Genomic DNA, 19535 nt, shown 5'->3' on the forward strand with positions numbered 1-19535 from the left:
TTTTCTACTCTATACTTTCATTGTATTTCTATTTTGAAATTGGTCTCCTAGGAAAAAATACATGTATTCATTTTTCCCATCATATATATACTTATTTTCTGTATCTTGTATCTTAGGAACTAATTAACTGGCTATACCCCCCTACTGAATGTCATTAAAATACAATACATAGTGGATTCTACTGACCTCTAAGATCTTTTAAGTAAGAATCAGTCATCAGTTATCATGTTTGAATGTTCAGCGGGCACATGGGAAAAAATGGTTTATGATCTACAAACTACCTAAACTAGAAACACTAAACCAAAATGTTTGGATACTATCTTCAAGCCAAAATCAGATAATGCTTTAACCTACTATATTTTTATCATCTTCCGTTGGATTACTATTTAAAAAAATTGTTCTACTTGAAAAATATATTCAGATACGGTTAAATAAAAAAGTACTTGATACATCAAAACACAATGGGAGGAATTAACTCCCTTTGCAACGTTTTTATACTTTTAAAGTAAATTATGCTGACTGATGCAATCTTAAATGTTTAGTTTTTGTCTCCATACAGTCGACCAGCTGGGTCTTCGTGCGAAAACTGGAACATCGTAGCTGATATCATGTAAGACCTCTTGTAACTCCTGATTATTACCATAAACTAAACAAAAATGACCTGTTTTCAAAAATAGAAGCGGCAAAAACACTCAGAGAACACATGGGGACAACATCTCTTTTTAACTTATATTAAATCTGAATACTTTAATAATTTGAATTTCCATAAGGAAACAAAGAATGTTAGGAAACACTGAATAAAGTTTTCCTCATTAAAAAAACTCAAATCACAATTACTCAATATTATGCATAAGGAAAATACTGTTCTATGAGATTAATTTGCTCTACTCCTTTAAGGTGATCCATTAAATGTTAAACAGAGACTTCCATTTTCATTATCCATTAAGAATCTAGTTACACTAATCAACTATTCTTTTTGTTTGTTTTTGTTTTTGTTTTTTTTTTCTTTCTCTCCATAATATTTTATTGTCAAATTGTTTTCCATACAACACCCAGTGCTCTTCCCCTTAAGTGCCCTCCACCATCACCACCACCTCTTTTCCCCCCTCCCCCTTCCCCCTCAACCCTCAGTTCATTCTCAGCATTCAATAATCTCTCAACTATTCTTATGTGAACAAAGCTAGCACTACATTGCTAAGAAATCAATGAAAAACATCAATATTGCTAGAATCTCAAGTTTCCTGTAAGACCAAATGCATAAGCCCATATAATAAAGGTGTCAAGCAAAGAATCTGGAAATCAAGGCTTCTATTCAGTATTGCACACTCTGAAGAGAGAGAGTCTGACCTTGAGTTCTATTTCAAAGAACTACTACAATGGTGGCTCATCACCTCAAAGTCTTTTCCTTTCCTTGCTTTCTGCTTATTGTCTAAAACCAAACTGGTGACTTTTGGAAATAAGGTAAAAGTTCATTTAGGAAATTTCTTAAGAATGTTTTTCACATAACTGGCTTTTCACATTACCTTGGCATAAACAATTTCATTACTATATAAAGGATTTGACAATACCATAAACAGACATGAAGAATATATTATGTATTAACTTCTAGTGCAAATATGCCATTTATGATTTTTAATAAAATTTAAACAACACAGAAACATATTTATCACTTAATAAGCTGTATTAATTCACATACTAAGAATAAATTTAAAAGAATGCATTAATAACAGACAGAACTTAAATAGCAATGTTGCCAATATCTCATTTATTTAGAATGTAATATACAACTAGAACATTTCAAATATATGATAAAAATGTAGTGTGATGCTGTTTATTACAACTCATATTTGACATGTATATTAAGAACAGCAAAACAAAACCTAGAAAACTAAGAATACATACACAGCTACTTCCAAGGAAAGGGACTGAGAGACCTAGGGTGGGAAGGTCCACCCTTTTGTCCTAAAGTGCCCAGACTATACCCATATATATAGTACTTTTTCAATAAAAAAATAACGGACTAGTCAAAGAGATGACAAAAAAATAGTCTTCAGATTTTCAAATTAATAAAATAATTCTGACAGGTACAATGGAAAAAATGAAACAGTATCCAAAAGAGAATGTGTCAACACTTTCTAACACCATCTAAGAGATAAAGTATAAATAAATGTAATTTTGTAGTCAGTAAGTTCCCAATTCTATTTTGTACATGCCAATGTGAAGAGGCTTTTCTGTACAATGATAAAGGATTCACTTTTTGTAATACATATTAAAAAAATAAAAGTACTACTAACAGATGACCATTAGCTTTAATAGCGAAACATTAAAGGAAAAATAGAAATATACACAGGAATCAAAGTTTAATTAAGACAAACAGCTATTAGGAAAACCTAATCAGTCAGTTAAGCATCCATCCAACTTAGGATCAGGTCATGATCTCGCATCTGTGGGTTTGAGCCCCGCATCAGGCTCTGTGCGGACAGCTCAGAGCCTGGAGCCTGCTTCAGATTCTGCATCTCCCTCTCTCTGGCCCTCCCATGCTCATGCTCTGTCTGTCTCACTCTCTTGAAAATAAACAAACTAAACTAAACTAAACTAAAATAAAATAAAGTAAAAAGGAAAACCTAGGTATCCAATATCAGAAATTATTTTTAAGGCTAGGAAAAGCCCGTTTTTGAAGAGCAATAACAAATATAATAACATTTTAATATAATAAAACCTAGAGACTATTTTTTCTTTGTCATAGTTGGATCTAATCTAGGTCATTTATCATCAGTCGATAATCCAAGCTCATCTGCTACGTAAAGGTCGGTGATTACCAGGTTTGGGTGTGTCTGCAGTGCTGACATCTCTTGCATCAGTGCTGCCCCTCCAGGACACTCAGTGCCCTGCTCCCTTCTCTGCGGCACCCCGAAATACTGCCTGACTGGCAGGCGGGGCAGAGCTGGCCTCAGGGAGCCCAGGGAAGTCCCGAGGACTTGTTCACACAACGTTGTAGCGGAATCTCAGTGCCTTCGGTATTTTGTGTAACGGTAAGGTACAGAACACAGCCAAAGGCAACTTCATGATACATAACTAGAAGAGCTCTCAGGATGAACTAATGTAAGATCGCTCATTTTAACTGAGACCTCGGAGATCTACACTCATTCCACAGAGTGGCAGGAAAGAACAGTGAGTTTAAGTTAGAGGTGTTAGCTTCCAATCCTGGTTTCCCTCTTAACAGCTGTATAATCTGAGACAGTCACTTAACCCAGTGAGGTCTTTCCTATTGCATAAAATGGGTCCCTGGGAAAATGAGGTAAATTATGTAAGAGCACTTCACATGCTACGAAGAACAAAGTGGATACAAAGTATCAGAAATTATAACATGCCCTCTCTTTGTACACAGAACCAATTTGTCATAGAAGCAAAACCATAACCTGTAAGTGCTCAACCCTGGGAATGTTTGAATTGTATTTAAAAACAGATTAAATTAATTTGAGAGAGAGAGAGAGAGAGAGAGAGAACAAAAGCCGAGGCGGGGGGGCAGAGAGGGGCAGAAAGCGATCTCCAACCAGATTGTGTGTCAGCAAAGGGCCCCTTGCAGGACTGGGTCCCACGGCCCTGGAATCAAGACCTGAGCTGAGACCAAGAGTCAGATGCCTAACCCACGGAGCCACCAGGCGCCCCAAAATTTGGTGTGAACTGTCAATGCTTGGTGGGGCGCCTGAGTGGCTCAGTCGGTTGAGCGCCCAACTTCAGCGCAGGTCATGATCTCCTGGTTCGTGGATCCAAGCCCCACACTGGGCCCGGTGCTGACAGCTCAGAGCCTGGAGCTGCTTCGGATTCTGTCTCTCTCTGCCCCTCCATCACTCACACTGTGTTCTCCGCCTCTCTCTCTCTCAAACATAAATGAACATTAAAAAAGTTCAAAAAGAAAACACCACCAAACTGTAAAGGCCTGGTTCCCACCCCAGACAAAGGGTGTCTCTCGGGGTGTGGCCTAGGCCCACAGACAGCTCCCACGCAGCCCGGGCGGGGCACACTGGCCACACCCTCCTGATCTTTACAATCTCTGTGGACTGTCCAAGTCTCTCTTCTCACTGGCAAAGTGTCACCAAGAGTTAATAATCACCGATAAAATCATGTTGGAAAAACCAAGTGTTTACCACAAGAGGGAGCGCGTGAATCAGTCATTCGGTTCCTATGAACCGAGCATCGGGTTTCTCAGTAACAACCGAGATACGTACTGTAAAAACATCCTTTAGTGAGTTCTGATGACAGCTTACTACTCACTGTCGTTGTATACAACAAAGCATTCGGGGGACGCTTTTAGCCAACTTTCCAAGAATTCAGAGACAGAATCAGGTGAGCAATACCACAGGCCTCCCTCTCTACACCTCGTGGGCAGAGCACAGAAACCTAATAGTGCAAAGGGACATAAAGAAAAAGGAGTGAAAGAAATCAGCAAAAGCTGAAGTAATCATTAACTAGATACAAAGAAACTGATCTCAGGTCCTGCCACTTACGATAACAATTAATTTCTTATGGTTTCTCCATGCCATTACATTATACAAAAAGAGCACCTTAAATTAAAGCAAACACGGTCAAGGTCCAGGGTTTACCAGTCTTGCCACACTCACATAAGCACCCTGAAGCTACAGACTCAGCCCTCTGCTCTCTAGGTTTATGGAAGGCCTCATGAAGCAAATCCTGAAAATTTTCCAGAAAGTTCCAGGTCCAGTCCCTCGAGCTCCTCTCAGCTGATGATGGATTTATAAGTGCTATTTTTCTTTGTTACACTCGAACCATAGATATATTTTTACACAAAATCTGAACAGGCTGGCTTAAACAATTACAGAAAATAGATCCAAGCCCTTAACTACATGTCCAAAAACAGACGTCACAATCAGATCATTTATGTATTTCCGTACAGCAGGCTAATAATACACTCAAGTCTAGTATGTTCACAGCAACTTAGGACTACCTCACACATCTACAGTGGAATGACAAAACAGAGAGTAAGTTTCTACCAAAGTAAATTCAATCAACTAAGAAAAAATGTGCTCACCTACAAAAAAACAGTTTTAAAAGCTAATTCAAACAGCTGTAGATCTTGATCTAAATTCTTTCTATTGTAATCACTTCCCCGGGAAGCCATTTTCAGCAGTTCTCTCACACCACTGGACATTTGTGAAATACCTGAACACACACCAGGGCCAGCATGGGGACAATTCACATAATCAACAGTGAACTAAGTGAAGAACGGGCCAGTGAAATTGACACAATGCTTCTACTGCCGGTTCAGAAACGAAATGCACAATTTCAAGTGTACATATAGGATGTATCTTGTTCACTGCTGCATCCTCAGCACCTACCAGTGCTTAATATAACAAATACCTTTGAAGGAATAAAAAAGTACAAAAATGTGTCTGTGGTCCCAAACTTAAAAGGTTCACAACTGAGGCAAATGATATACACAAAACCTAGAATGAATATTTTTCATGTCTTAATTTAAATATAAAGTGTACTGGAAAAGTCATTAAGTATATGTCAAATCTATTTTAGCTGTTATTGCCACAGAATGAAGCATTCCACAGAAGACTGAGGGAAGTACATTCCATCCAAAAGAAATTTATTAATTTTAGCTATGACAGGAATGTTCTATTTTGAAAAATATATTTTCCTTTATGTGTCTACAGAAATTATGACAAGTCAACTATTATCCCAATAATCATGTATTATGCCAAAGTAGAAGTGTTCCAGGCTTTATGAAGTTATTCTTGAAGTGGGGAGACAACTCAGTAAGAAGGAGAGAAATGGAAAATCTCTTAAAGTATACCTTTTAATTCTTTGGGATTCTGTAACTCTACCAGTATGTTTCCTATTTCACAAAATATAATTAAAGAAGACAGTCTGATGTTCATGTTTCCACCTTAAAGAATTGGGGGTAGGGGAAAAAAAAAACCCTACCTTTCCCCAGAATGAAAAACAGCAGGAAAGGGGCGCCTGGGTGGCTCAGTCGGTTAAGCCTCCGACTTCGGCTCAGGTCAGACCTCATGTTCGTGGGTTCCAGCCCTGCGTCAGGCTCTGTGCTGACAGCTAGCTCAGAGCCTGGAGCCTGCTTCCCGTTCTGTGTCTCCTTCTCTCTCTGCCCCTCCCCCTCTCATGCTCAGTCTCTCTCTCTATCAAAAATAAATAAAAAACATTTAAAAATTAAAAAAAAAAGAAAAGAAAAGAAAAACAGCAGGAAAAAGAAAATGTGAACTGCCCCGCTGTGTGGGACAGAGTAAGAAACGGTGGCGTGAGTTGGAAAGGCCGACCATGTGGAGTCTGGCGCACAGCGGACCACGGGTACACAAGCACCGCACGCGTGGCTCCCAGTGTGTCGGCACAGCCGGAAGGTCAGGCTGCTCCCAGCTCAGCAGACAGGCCTCGGTGCTGGACCCGCGAACCCTCTGTAGATGGACCGTACCTGAAGACAGAAGAAAGATCCACCCAGTGCTCCACTGGACGCTAAAGCCAAACAAGCCTCCGTAACAGGACAGGAAAGTGCTGACAAAGGCAATGGAAGGAGATCCGAAATCCAGGGAAAGAATCTCTGAACGCCAAAGGTGTGGGAGGGCAGCTGAGCTGACCCTGCAGAAGCCACACGCAGGTTCTAGAAGCCAAGTAGCCCTACTGACTCAAGCCAGTCTCTGGCTCTCATCTACGTGCTCAGTCCACCAGCCAAGTCAACCCAGGAGGAGAGAAGACAGTTCTCTGGGCACCAGCTCCTACCCTGGCAGGTGTTCAGTTATTTTACACATAAAGAGACAAATCTGAAAGCTTTAGTAATGATCTGAGATCCAGGGTGGACACTCATAACTTGCGGCAGTTCATGTGCTATGAAGTTCAGCAAGCACTGCATCACCCAGCGCCGAAACACCGCTACCAGGGGAGGCACGTACATCCACACGCACACCTAAGATGGACAACAATCTTAAAACCTAAAAACTCAACCTGCCTGTTTATTTGCTTTTATACAAAAGAAAACGTGTGCTTCCACAGTATTAAGAGCTATCTGCCTGAGAGCATCCCAGGAGGTGCAAACACAGGCCCCAGGAGCAGAGGGGGGGCCTGCACTGCGCTGTCCCCTTCCTCTCCGTCCTCCAGGCTCCTCGGACAGACAGCTGCCCGGAGAAGGCGGAGCTGTCCCTCGTCCACCCCACTAGGGACCTCACTGAGTGACCCAAACCGTCCATTCCTCTACTTTTGTGCACAAATGACCTCAAAAGCCACCAAGTTCTGATCTGAGAGTTACATGTAAATTTTAAGAAGTGGCAAATTCACAGATAATGGGATCGACTAACGATATTTGGTACAAGGACAATCTGGGTTGGGGAGAGTTAAACCTAAAGATCAATAAAAACTCAAGATGTGCAGAGAACCACCTAAGATTGGTCACACCACTGAGGGAACTGCCGTCACAACTCTGAAGAACAGTATGAAGAAACATAACCAGAAATTACTATGAGAACTTCGTAAAATGCCTAAACCCTGCACTGTTTGCTGATTGTTGACATCTGTATCACTCTTTGTTGCCCTATTATTAATCAGCAGCTATGTCCCACAAACAGAGTCACGTGGGTATTGGTTTGAGAGGGAGTCCAAGTGAGACAGACGGCCGAGACCAGTAATGACCTTCACTCCAGGATGAGAAGTGAGAGGGGGAGAGGGGACCCCTAAAATAAAGACCAGTGATGGCAACTCAATACAGAAGAAAAGACGCACAGGGGCCTAACTAAGGCAAAGGAGGAAGTTTAAACAGTGAGGAGTTTTCCTGAATTCAGAAAATATGAGTAGCCTAAATGAAATAAATGGTTCTTTTCAAAACAGATTTGCTCAGAGCCCAAAATAAAGCACATACCAAGAGCCTTTGTAATTCCTAAAAAGAAAAAAAAAAACCCTCAAAAAAGAGGAATTAACTCAGATTTGGTTTAATACAGAAAATATATTCTAAAGAAACACTAAGAACCTGCAGAATGTGTTTTGTCTTATCAAAAAGAATGTGGGTGGAGGGGGATTTGAAGACCACTCTGGGTTTCCCTGATTCATCTCTGGATTAAAGTGACCCAAAATAGATTTCTAAAAGAGCTGCTTAAAAAAAGAGCATGAAAAATTATTTGAAAACCATTAATTCTAATATAGGGTTTGTATCCAAAATGTATAAAGAACACTTATAACTCAATTATAAGAACACCCAACAGCTTAATTAAAAAATGGGGAAAAGATTTGAAGACACTTAACTAAAAACATGGGAATGACTAAAAAACACAGGAATAGATTCTCCTCCACATCATTCATCACTACAGAAGTACAAGTTAAAACCACAGCGAGATGCCATTTTATACCCACTATGATAGCTATTACAAAAACAAAACAAAAAACCACACTAGCATCAGTGAGAATATGGAGATACCAGAACCTCATACACTGTGGGAATATAAAATGGTGCAACCACTGTAGAAAATACTTTTGACAATTTCCTCAAAAGTTAAACATAAACTTCCCATAGAGCCCAGCAATTCCACTTCTAGGAATCCACCCAAGAGAAATGAAAATAGATGCCCACAAAGATCTGTACAATCTGACTGTTCACGAATGCACCGATCCTAATAGCCAGAAAGCAGTAACCCAAATGTCCATTAAGGGGTGGGTCTGAGTGAGCAACGTGGTATGCCCATATAGTGAAGTATTACTCGACCATAGAAAGGGAATAAAGTACTAATGCATGCTGCAGCCTTGAAAACCTAATGCCAAGTGAAAGAAACCATACACAAAAGACCACATAGTGTATAATTCTATTGATACCAAAAGCCAAATCTACAGAAACAATGTAGATAAATGGTTGCCAGGGGCTGGTGTGGGGACAGGAAGTGGATTCACCTGGGAACGGGGTATCTTTCTGGGGTGATATACGTATTCTCAAACTGAACTATGGTAATGTTCGGATCACGGCAAATTCACTAAAACTCACTGTACACTTAAAATGGGGGCAATGTGAATCGTATCTCATCAAAGAGAGGAGGGGGCTACCATGAGGGCTAACACTGCAGCATCTCAAGTCACAGCAATCTCAGGGCCGCTGAATGAAGATCATGTAATGGCCTCTGGGAAAACAGAGGACGTACAGAGATGGGACAGCGACATGTAGCCTAGCTAATGAGCATTTGGACAACACAGCAGTACGGACAACATGATGTGGGCAGGAAGCCGCCAGTTCAGCACGTAAGCTTGCCGGCTGTGTTACCTTTAGGCACTCATGTTGTGTGCGGAGGTAATGGCAAACAGTATTGGAATGATTCTGGAAATTCGTCCAGTCATTTCTATTAACTCAGGAACTAGGCAAGAGACTAAGAAAAACGTGAATATTTTAAGTTTCACAAGAAAGCTGTAACTTTTATATTGCGGTTATGTAAGAAAATGGGAGGGAATACCCAAGCAAAAAGGATCAGAATGGAGAACCATCCCTCCCTGAATCAGAAAGGCCATCAGACTCATTTGCCTTCCTAGATCTGATATTTGTAACTCAGCTCTGGGAAGCAGAGGATTTGGGAGCCCTTTTCTTTGTCCCTCTTTTTCAATGGCATTCCATAGGTATGAAAAAGACAGTACTGAGAGGAGGAATCCATTAAGTATTTGATTCTTTGTGACAACCTTTAGTTCTCAAAGACTTAAGGAAAGAAAAGCCAGTGGAACCAGAATTTACCTTGAATGTGAAATCAGTTGTCTAAATGAGGCACATTAGGAGTCGGAGTTAACCATTCTCCAGATCTGAAGCAAAACTGAATTCCACCCATGAGTAACTGCTTTAACATGAGAACTCTCCCAATGTTAAGAAAGCCTAACTTCCTCTCACAGGACTGCAGCCTACCCACTGCAGGTGGGATTCTGGCGTGGTGGCGGTGATTCCTCACTGCGCATGCTCGTGTTAGCAAGCCAGACCCCTGCTGCTCTCTGTGCCTTGGCCAGGCCTCCTCCTGACCCAGCTCGGCGTGTCCTCAAACGAGAATCTCTGCCTGTGGTGAGCACCTGTCACCCTCATCTTGTGATGGGAGAGAAACCTGGCTCGGGGCCGTGATGTTAGTTACTTAATAAGGACAGAACCGCTGTTAATAAAGCTCACTGGGAAGCGATGGAGCCAAGTCCGACACCCCAGGCTCAGGTTAACTGTAGGGGACACGTGAGCAGCTTCCTTTAGCTCTATCTTCCTGACTTAAAACACTACAGAGCAAACCAAAACCGGAGGAGTAGAGGTAAAAAGATTAAGCTTCCTGAGAAGCTAGACCGATCCAAGACCTATTAGCTGTGATCGTGGTTTGACAGACTGCGCTTTCTGCCTTTCCTTCTTCAGAGTGCTTTTACCTTCCTCACCAAATGACTAGTCCACATCAAAAAGGAAGAACTTTATCTTGGTTTTCACTGTGCAGGTCAGACACAGAGAGGCCCCGGAATAACGTCCGGGAACCACAGTCATACATGTGACCACGGACCACGACAGCCTGGGGCCTTGTCACTGGAGGAACACATTTGGTGCACCGCTGCTCCACACCGCCCTCTGGTATGCATTTAAAGACATTCGAGATACAGTAAAGTCTGAGGTCAGCCTACGAATGCATCTGGCCACAGGAAATCAATCTCTCGGAGAGAAGACTGAGGAGTCGAGTTTAAGAGGGCAATCTCACTGCTAACAAGGTTGCAAATCCCCCCAGACCGTGGGCGACGACTGCTTCCCCGGCATGTGCCAGCGGACAGGGCTGGAGAGGCAGGAGAGAGGGAACAGGGCTGAGACCAGCCAGACAGGCGGGGAGGCCTGGACTCCGGCCGAACGTGGCCAGAGCTGGTCACAAGTGCACTTCTTCAAGAGGGCACCTCCCATTTTTAAAAAGCTCTCCATACTCCCTCAACTAAGTTCTTTTGATTTGGAGAGAGTCTCAAACCCTAGAGACCTTTTTCAAAAGTTAATCAATGTGTGGGAGCCCCAACTTGCTCAGAAATTTCTCTCAGGAAGGGCAGGAATACCAACTTTATACGTGAGCTGCTAAATTTCTTTCTTGGGGAAAAAAAAACCCAAAAACTGGCAATTTACCGCCATGTTTTAACATACCATTATGTATCAGAAACCTGCTCAACTGCAGGATCAAACAGCATGTTTTATACATTACATTGGATTATGTATACATTAGATCGGATTAGTCACGAACTGAGTTGTTTTTTATGAGATGGATTGCAGGTTCCAGGACTAGGAGAGAAAGGAAGGACCTAGGCCGGGTGTAAGAAAGGAGAACTCCAGGCCTGAAAATGCCTCTGAAGTCATTTAATGTGGCTACGTAATTTGCTGTCCGAACTAGGACAATTCAGGAAAGAAACGGACATTATAAACACTGATGCTAGGGTAACAGGGATAAAGCAGGACCGTCCCCAAACCCTGAGTGGATGAGAGTGTGCTCATTTCCCTATTCGAAATCCTTCCGTGGATGTCCCTCAGTTCAGAGTTAACTTAAACCCCCACCTCGTCACTACAACTTGGGCTTATGTCTCAACTATAGTACGTCTCACACTGGAAGAGAACCGCTGACTTTCTGGTCTCTCCACTCTCATCAGTCTATGAACTCAAGGGCGAGAGTCTGTGATGGGCTTCGGTGTTCTACCTCCATGTCTGCCATGCAGTAGCACTTAGTAAGTACTGAGTGACTCAGTAAAAATAACGGTTGTTCATTCTCCAACACTGTGTCTGAGAGCATATTCTCCTCCATCCATGCTTTATTCAACCCACATTCTGTATTTACAAGGTGTCACTTTGCAGCCATGGGACTTGAAGCAAGTCAGTTAACCTCTGTGTGCCTCAGTTTACTCACCTGTCTTTATACGCAGGAGCCTAATGGTATGTACGTCACAGGATTATTAGGATCAGTAATGAGTTACTCTATGTAAAGTGCTTTCAATACCACCCAGCCCTCAGAGTAAGTACCCAGTAAGCTTCTCAAAGGCCGAGATTTGTTCCTTTTGATCACCGCTATCTACTTAGGCCAGGAACAATGCCTGACAGAGAAGACAATACCTATTCTGAAAGCTTAATGACACGCACTTATTTTTCTCCAATCCCTTTCTTTGCCTCATCAGTGCCATGTGTGTACTCTACTTCCCACAGACTCCCGCGTCTCCATCAGAAACCTGGCACCCGTCCCTTGAAAACGGGACATGGAAGGCTACTAAACTCAATCACAGCCCTCTACCTGAAACAGACTACGTGACACTCCGGAGTTCCCTGCTGACCAGCTGTCCAAGCACAGACGATGACTGGGGACTGGAAACCAGTTCCGGGGACTTCTCAGTCTAGGATGAAAAGCTACCTTTCGGGATCAGGGCTGAGAACAAGAAAGGACTGCTTCTGCCTGTGTCCCCACACTCTCGTAAGGAGAACACTGGGAGTGCGGACATTCAAAGACACACGAACGCACAGACCCTGGAAATCACAGTTACACAACTCGGCTTACTTTTTAAAATAAAAGTTTACAAAAATAAAATTACCTAAAATTAAGCCCACCATTGTACTTAAATATCCGGTTCCACTTCCCAGGTTAAGAAAAGACAATCCTGGTTGAAGTTTCAAAGCTTCCATTACTTCAGAATAAATGCACGGCGCTGACAAGTGAATGTTCCCATGCTTCCAGGCTAAGTCCTTGTAGGCGCTGTCTCGGTAGCCGTCCAAATAGTAGTCTCCGCGGTCGATCGCTCGGAAGGCTTGCTCCACTCTTTCCGTGCGGATGTACTGGGCTTCTTTTAAGTTATCAATTAAGTCGTCATTATCTTCCCCAGCACTCACAGCTCCTCCCATGATAGTATTCAAATCAGATCATAAATTTTAAAACGTAATGCAAGTAGCAGAAATGGCTTCCAATAATGGAGTGTGGTGTGCTTTCCCTTTAATATTGCACTTGATTTCCAAAAATAAATTAATCCTGAAAGGGAAGAATAAAAATAAACAGGTTTCAATTAATGCTCAAAGGAAAGTAATTCCAGTTTATTAACTATAGAATAGTCACCACAACTATTTTCAAGGACATATTCTGTTCCAGGCATAGTGGTAAGTTGCTCAAAAATGTTATTTATTCTTATAACCACCGCCAAAGGTAGCTTAAGTGTGATCTCATCTGTACAGATGGGAAATCTGGGACACAGAAGACCTAAGTCACCTCATACTGAAAGGCCCAATATGGTAGCCATCAGTCACACGTGGCTACTTGGACCTAATTAAGTACAATTTAAAATTCGGTCAGGCACACTGGCCACACTTCAGGTGCTGAACAGCGACACGTGGCCAGCAGCTGCCACGCTGCACACAGCTGCTCTGGGAAGCGGCGGTGCCGGGCCGTGGGCCCCGGGCCGTCAGACTCCAGAAACCGTGCTCTCACTCATGCTCTCGCTCAGGAAGCCAGGCGGCCCTCAGAGGAGGGGGACTCTAGTCTCATATGCCAGAATTATCGGACTTAAAAATTCTTAAACCTAAAAATCCACTACCACCTAACTGCTAAAAATCCTAAGTGTACACATAAATTCAAAATGTTAACACAGAGTAACATACATTATTGCCCAAACACTGAATACAAAACAAAACCTCCCACATGTTTAAAATATACATGCCCACACACCTACACACAAACGTGTGTTACAACTGTTTTATCTGGCAAACCCGGCGGAGATAAACAAGGAGACCACAGGTTTTAGTAAACCTTTAATAGCATAAGCACTAGAACGGAAGTTACACAAAGCTACGACGAGCTTCTCTGACTAAAAAGAATCAGCAGCTTTAAGTGAAAACCTAAGTGCAACTTAGGAAACGAAGAATTCTAACACATCATAGTGATACACAATTTAATCTTTTATTCAACTACAGTTAACGAATGACTTCACATAACACGTCCCTTCTGAATTAACAAACCAGGACAGGGAAAGTGAGAAAGGAAATGCCCGTGGCCAAAAACAAGGGTTTAGAAAGCCAACTCGGGCAGGGCTGTCCCCTCACTCCTGACTTTGGAGGAGAAAAGCATCTGAGGCCTCGAGCTTCCTAAGGGTCCTCAGACTTCTGTCACTGAGCTGCTCCAATAATAGGGACCAACTTCCTCACCAGGTCCTGTCCCCACTGTCTGTCTCTGTCCTCTTTTGTCTTTTCCTATGATCTCCTTAAACTTTCTGAGTAGAGAAACTGTTGTGGACTGAGTCACACTATTCAACTCACTCAAACTCACTCACACAAACCTGGCTGGCTCCAATGGCCCCACAGCCCAAAACAGAAAGAGCTAGAAAAATACCCAGGCCTACACACCATTCTCCTCAAGGAGTGCATTTCGCAGCACACAGTGCAACTGGAGCCAACAATCTGCCATTCCTTCCACAGGGCTCAGTCTGGGCATCGTTTTATAACCCAAGCATCGTAACTTGCTGAGAAAAATTCTAGCAATTAGAGATTTTTTTTAGCGACATGGCCTCTAAGCATAGGTTAGCTAACTTTTTCACCTGGTACTCAGAGCCTTCCCAAGATGAAAGAAAAGGTGCCCGTGTTCGACCGGAAGCAGCTTCTGTCCGTCTCCAGTGGCACCTGTCGCAGGGCTTTCAAAGCCTAATTCTGACTCTGAAGACTTTTAATGGCTCTACTGGAAACGCTGTATTTTGCTGGTTTGAAAAATGACTCCTCCTCCGTGTAGTTCTAGAGCTAAAGAGTGACCTGATCCTTTTCAGGTCCTTCTGACCTCTAACTTGTACAAAATAATCGCAGCAAACAAACATGTTGACTTTACCACACAGAGGTGCACACTGTTGGCGAGAGAGGCAGGAGAAAGACTCAAGCCAGTAGGAACTGCTCCCATTTGCGGACAGACCCCATCCTATACTAAGCGTTTGGTGTAGGCGGGCTCCTTGAGAACCGCAGTTAGCCTTGAGGGAGCGTTCCCAGGCCCATTTGCAAGCAGAAGCCACCTGTAAAGGACAGGGGTCTACAATGCTGGAAAGTGGATCTAGGAATCCAGGAAAGCTCCCTTCAACGGCGCAGACGGTGTAACACAGCTAAAGGACTAAGGGGTTAAAGGCTGACGAAATGGCTGTCACTCGAGCGGCAGAGCAGATGACACTTCTAGGAAACTACACGCAGTTGCTACTTTCCATCCCTGTAAGACCTTTATCCCGCAGGCCAGGGATTTTATTTTTTTAAAGCCTGGATCATTTTGCGAATCTGACCATACTTTGGCCTGATTAAAAAATGAATGAATGAAAAGTTTTACATACAACTCCGGAAGGAATCCAAGTTCCCACACACCCACACGCTGAGTCTAATTTAAGAACATCTAGCCCAGATCGGCCACAGGGATTCACAAGGAAAGGAGGGAAACAAGGGCAGGAGGACTCCACTTCCACTTCAGAACGGGCAGTGGCACCTGTGCTTCTGAGCTACTGCAACAGACCAGAGAGCAGGTACCTGGAAAGTGGGAAAACACACCAGCTTGCCAACGAGGAGCAGACCAAGACCAGAACCAGATCACCAGGCCTCTCTGGTCCGAAAGGAAAGATAAACACATGAACACAAAGCTGTAGGGCACCCGAAGAGAGCTGGTCAGGAAAGGTTTTCTGAATAAGGTGAGCAGTCACTACAAGGCATCACGTTCCCGTAACTAGCTCGTACCCTGGATACGTAAGGTAGTGATGTGCAGATAATAAAGTCGGGCTGGTCTGCACGCTCATGTCTTCCACTGACAAGAAGTACAAGCTTACGCCCATGAAAGAGATACCATGATAACTTATGAAAACTTACAGCAAAAAGCTGAAATTAGAGTGCCTGCTTCTAAGGCAGATGCTGTTACAGTTACTTCAAGTGGTCTGGGGAAGCTGTGAACGCAGATGAAAATAATGATAAGACACCATCCCTGAATTACAACAGACGAATTAAGGCTATGTCCAGGTTCAGATTTAAAAATTTTGATGAAAATATACACATGCAAGTAAGATGACAGCCATAAGCAAACGGTCTCCTAGGGCCTCCATTTCCAAAGAGGAAGCTGAACACGGGGGCTGAAGGCGGAGGAGGGCGGTGACGGAAGGTGCGGAGCCCAGGCCACGCGGCTGTGCGGGAAACGGTGTGCGGGCTGCCGTGATCCCCGCCGGTAACCTGGTCACACGGCCGCACAGGTTTCCAGCGGGCGTGCCCGAAGGCCACTTCTCCCACACGCCCGGTCGCCTGTGAAACAGTAGGAGGTGTTTGCAGATGTTACAGAAAACAGCAGTACCGGACCTCTCCGGGCCCCCTGCCCACGTGAGCCCTGCAACCACCACCACAGAGCAGAGAGCGCAGGGACTGAGAGCAGGGCTGCTGGGGCTAGAGCAAAGAAGAGGCAAGGAAAGAGAGGCTTGCGGGCCAGCCACCCACACACAGCTTGGACTTCCTCCCACAGACAATGGAGCCAGCAAAGGCTTTTTAGAGATGAGAGACATATTGCATGACTAATTTTAAAATAAGATGTAAAGGAAAAACCAAAACTGTAAAAGAAAGAGCACATAATTATAATACATTATTTGGTCTGGGGAGGACAATGTTTACAGTCAGACAGTGGCTGATTTAATGTGAGTAGTCAATGGGGCTCCAGGGCAGCTCAGTCGGTTAGGTGTCCGACTTCAGCTCAGGTCAGGATCTCAACAGTCTGTGGGTCCGGGCCCGTGTCGGGCTCTAAGCTGACAGCCTGGAGCCTGAGCCTGCTTCGGATTCTGTGTCTCCCTCTCTCTGCCCCTTCCTTGCTCATACTCTCTCAGAAATGAATAAAAAAATTTAAAAAGTGTTTAACGTGAATAGCCATTTAAGCACACTAGGAAGGATGAGAGGGAAGAGGTGAAGAGAAAAGAGGGATGTGGGAGCTAACACCTCCCCTGTGATTACAGAAACTAAATGCTCTTTAAAACTCATGAATTTAAGAAGAAGAGCAAAAGAATGACCTTAGTTCTAGTGAGCAACATGGAGGGCAGGCCCTCTCTCTGACGGCGCTGGAGGCAGCAAGCTCCCTCCAGAGTGGGGGGCTCCGGGCAGCAGCGAGGGAGAGAGGCCGCGGACCGCTGGCTTGGCCTTCAAGGGGTCACTTGACTTTCTAAACTGTGCACAGGCGTCATCTGAACAAAACTGACAAGTAAAGCTGGATATAAAGAGTGAGTGTGTGTGTGTGTGTGTGTGTTTAGACCAGATGAATATAAATACACAGACAAAATAACTTAAGGAATAAAAATACACCTAAATAATTAATAGTTGATGATAGAGAAATCAAAGAACAAAAAAAGAGGTATTAACAATTTATACCACAGAGTCCCAGGATAAGTCATTTGGGGGCACCTGGGTGGCTCAGACGGTTAAGCGCCTGGTTTCACCTCAGGTCATAATCCCACGGTTTGTGGGTTCGAGCTCCGCGTCGGGCTCTGTGCTGACAGCTAGCTCAGAGCCTGGAGCCTGTTTCAGATTCTGTGTCTCACTCTTTCTCTCTGACCCTCCCCCGTTTGCGCTGTCTCTCTCTGTCTCTCAAAAATAAACAAAAAACATTAATTAAAAAAAAGTCATTTAATCATACAAGTCCTAAAAGTAGATGGAAAATGATTATAAACTAAATTACATTTCCATAATGTTGACAGATTCAATTATAAAAATATGTGCATTTGCAGATAATTTGAAAACCAAGTAAAATGAAAATTATTCACAACCCTAATATTCAAAAAGCCACCATTAATATTTACTTTAACATGTATATGCTTTCTCATTAACAGTATTAGGATTATACTGCATATATTATTCCAAACTTAAGCCAAGTAGGTTTTAAGCATCTTCATGCCATCAAAAATTCATCCAAAATCCAGGTGTGCTATCCCACCACATGCAGGCACCAAAATATAATCAGTCCCGACTGCTGGGCAGTGACTTATGGATTACACTTAATGTATATGTAAGGGGTTTGTAAGTTAAAGTCTGTAGTGAATACTGTGGTAGTTCATTAATAATCCCCTACCTTGAAATACACATCATTTTTAATGAGTAAAAGCAAACCCTATTAAAAGACCATCACAACATTAAGTCACAGAAGTGTTTGCCATTTGTTAATTCTGAGATAATCCTATCTCAGTCGTGGAAAAGTGCCAACTACAAGTCAAGAGACCAAGGTGTATAGCCTTGGTCCCACTGATATACTTTGCTGTATGGCTCTGGGCAGCCTTCCAGAACGTCACTTCCTCGCCTGCAAAGCAAAGAGGCTAAATTCGAGGACTCCTAAGGTCCCCAGGCTCTAACTTCCCTGCTACTTTGGCATCACACCCGTGTGTGAGTACAGCTCAGTGTTAGTCACACAGAGCGTCCGTCCATGCGTCGGCCCTGCCCTTACTTTGGTCACATTTTTTTGGTGCCCCACTCCTGCCATTTTCTCCAACATAGAAAAGAAGAAAAAAACAAACAGGGATGTTCAAGTCCTGCATTATACAATGAAAGCAAAATAAGGAGCCTAACAAAGAGACAAGGCAGAGGCAGAAGAGAGAAACGTCATATGAGAAGCCTGGGCAGCGCCTGCGGTCAGGCCTGCTGGAGAAGGGCATCTTCACAGCACCCACGGGACAGGGCCTCGCTCCGGTGTGCGGGCGGCGGCGGGGGACTTCTAGGGCGCGCCCACTCACACAGCTCACCTGAGAGGATCTGGAAGGTGTTCCAAAAGTTGCTTGCTAATCCTTCAAAATAAGGTAAGTGGTTTTACTGTATTTGGTGTAGGGAAGATGCACTGAAGGCCCAGTTCCATAGTATGGTATCTCTCGGGCACCTTAGGGAGGTTTTACGGAAGGTTAAAAACAAGTCAAAAGAGGCGGGCAGCAGACAGACGTAGACAGACTCACTTTCTTCCCTCCTAGCAACTGGGGGCCGGCAGCCAAGTGCCGCGCGCGGCTCCTTTCTCTGCAAAGGTGAGGACAGAGCCCCCCCCCCCCCCGGCTTGCGGGGAGAGGAGATGAGTGATCCAAAGGAGACCATGGTATCTGAGGCCATGAACAAAGGATTTTCTTCCTCATGCCCTCCAAGATCACAGAAGTCCTGCACGAAGCCCTCGAACTACACGGGGGGCGGGGGGGGGGGGTCAATGATGGCAACTAGATATGATGCAATATAAATACAGAATGAGAGAAAGAAAAGGAAAGAAACGTCTAATGAAGGGGTTCAGAACAAGTCTCCCCAAAATGTTCCACTATGGCATGTGGACCATTTTGAGCTGAAGGCCATCAAGGCCCAACAGAGTAAAGCAAAACTGTTACCTCCCTTTGCACTACCTAAAAGAGTTGAGCTAAGGAGCCTGGTCCAGAAAGAAAGCCATTACCAAGACACAACTCTGTTGTTTTTGGGGGGTGTTTTTAACTGAATGACCTATCTGTGTAGCGGGACAAACCTCTAATTACCATCCTGTGCGTCACCTGGGCCCCTATCCCACTTCTGAGCTCTCAGAAGCGTGCAAGCCCCCATG

The 19535-nt window shown here is 43.7% G+C and overlaps 1 protein-coding gene across 6 annotated transcripts in view; it reads right to left on the reverse strand.

Annotated features, from left to right (window-relative positions):
- The window catches only part of PCMTD1 (protein-L-isoaspartate (D-aspartate) O-methyltransferase domain containing 1), a 67881-nt gene that overhangs the window by 25536 nt on the left and 22810 nt on the right, over positions 1 to 19535 (reverse strand). For 3 of the 6 annotated variants that reach the window (XM_029923044.1, XM_029923045.1, XM_029923048.1), the window contains exon 2: positions 12553 to 12983. In XM_029923044.1, coding sequence (XP_029778904.1) covers positions 12553 to 12859 — 307 coding nt within the window. In that variant the 5' untranslated portion in view covers positions 12860 to 12983. Of the gene's footprint in view, positions 1 to 12552; positions 12984 to 15826; positions 15871 to 19535 lie in introns of those variants that run through there. The other 3 variants (XM_029923047.1, XM_029923049.1, XM_029923050.1) reach the window with 3 other exon arrangements.

The sequence above is a fragment of the Suricata suricatta genome, chromosome 15 (assembly GCF_006229205.1).
Source record: "Suricata suricatta isolate VVHF042 chromosome 15, meerkat_22Aug2017_6uvM2_HiC, whole genome shotgun sequence".
Taxonomy (NCBI): domain Eukaryota; kingdom Metazoa; phylum Chordata; class Mammalia; order Carnivora; family Herpestidae; genus Suricata; species Suricata suricatta.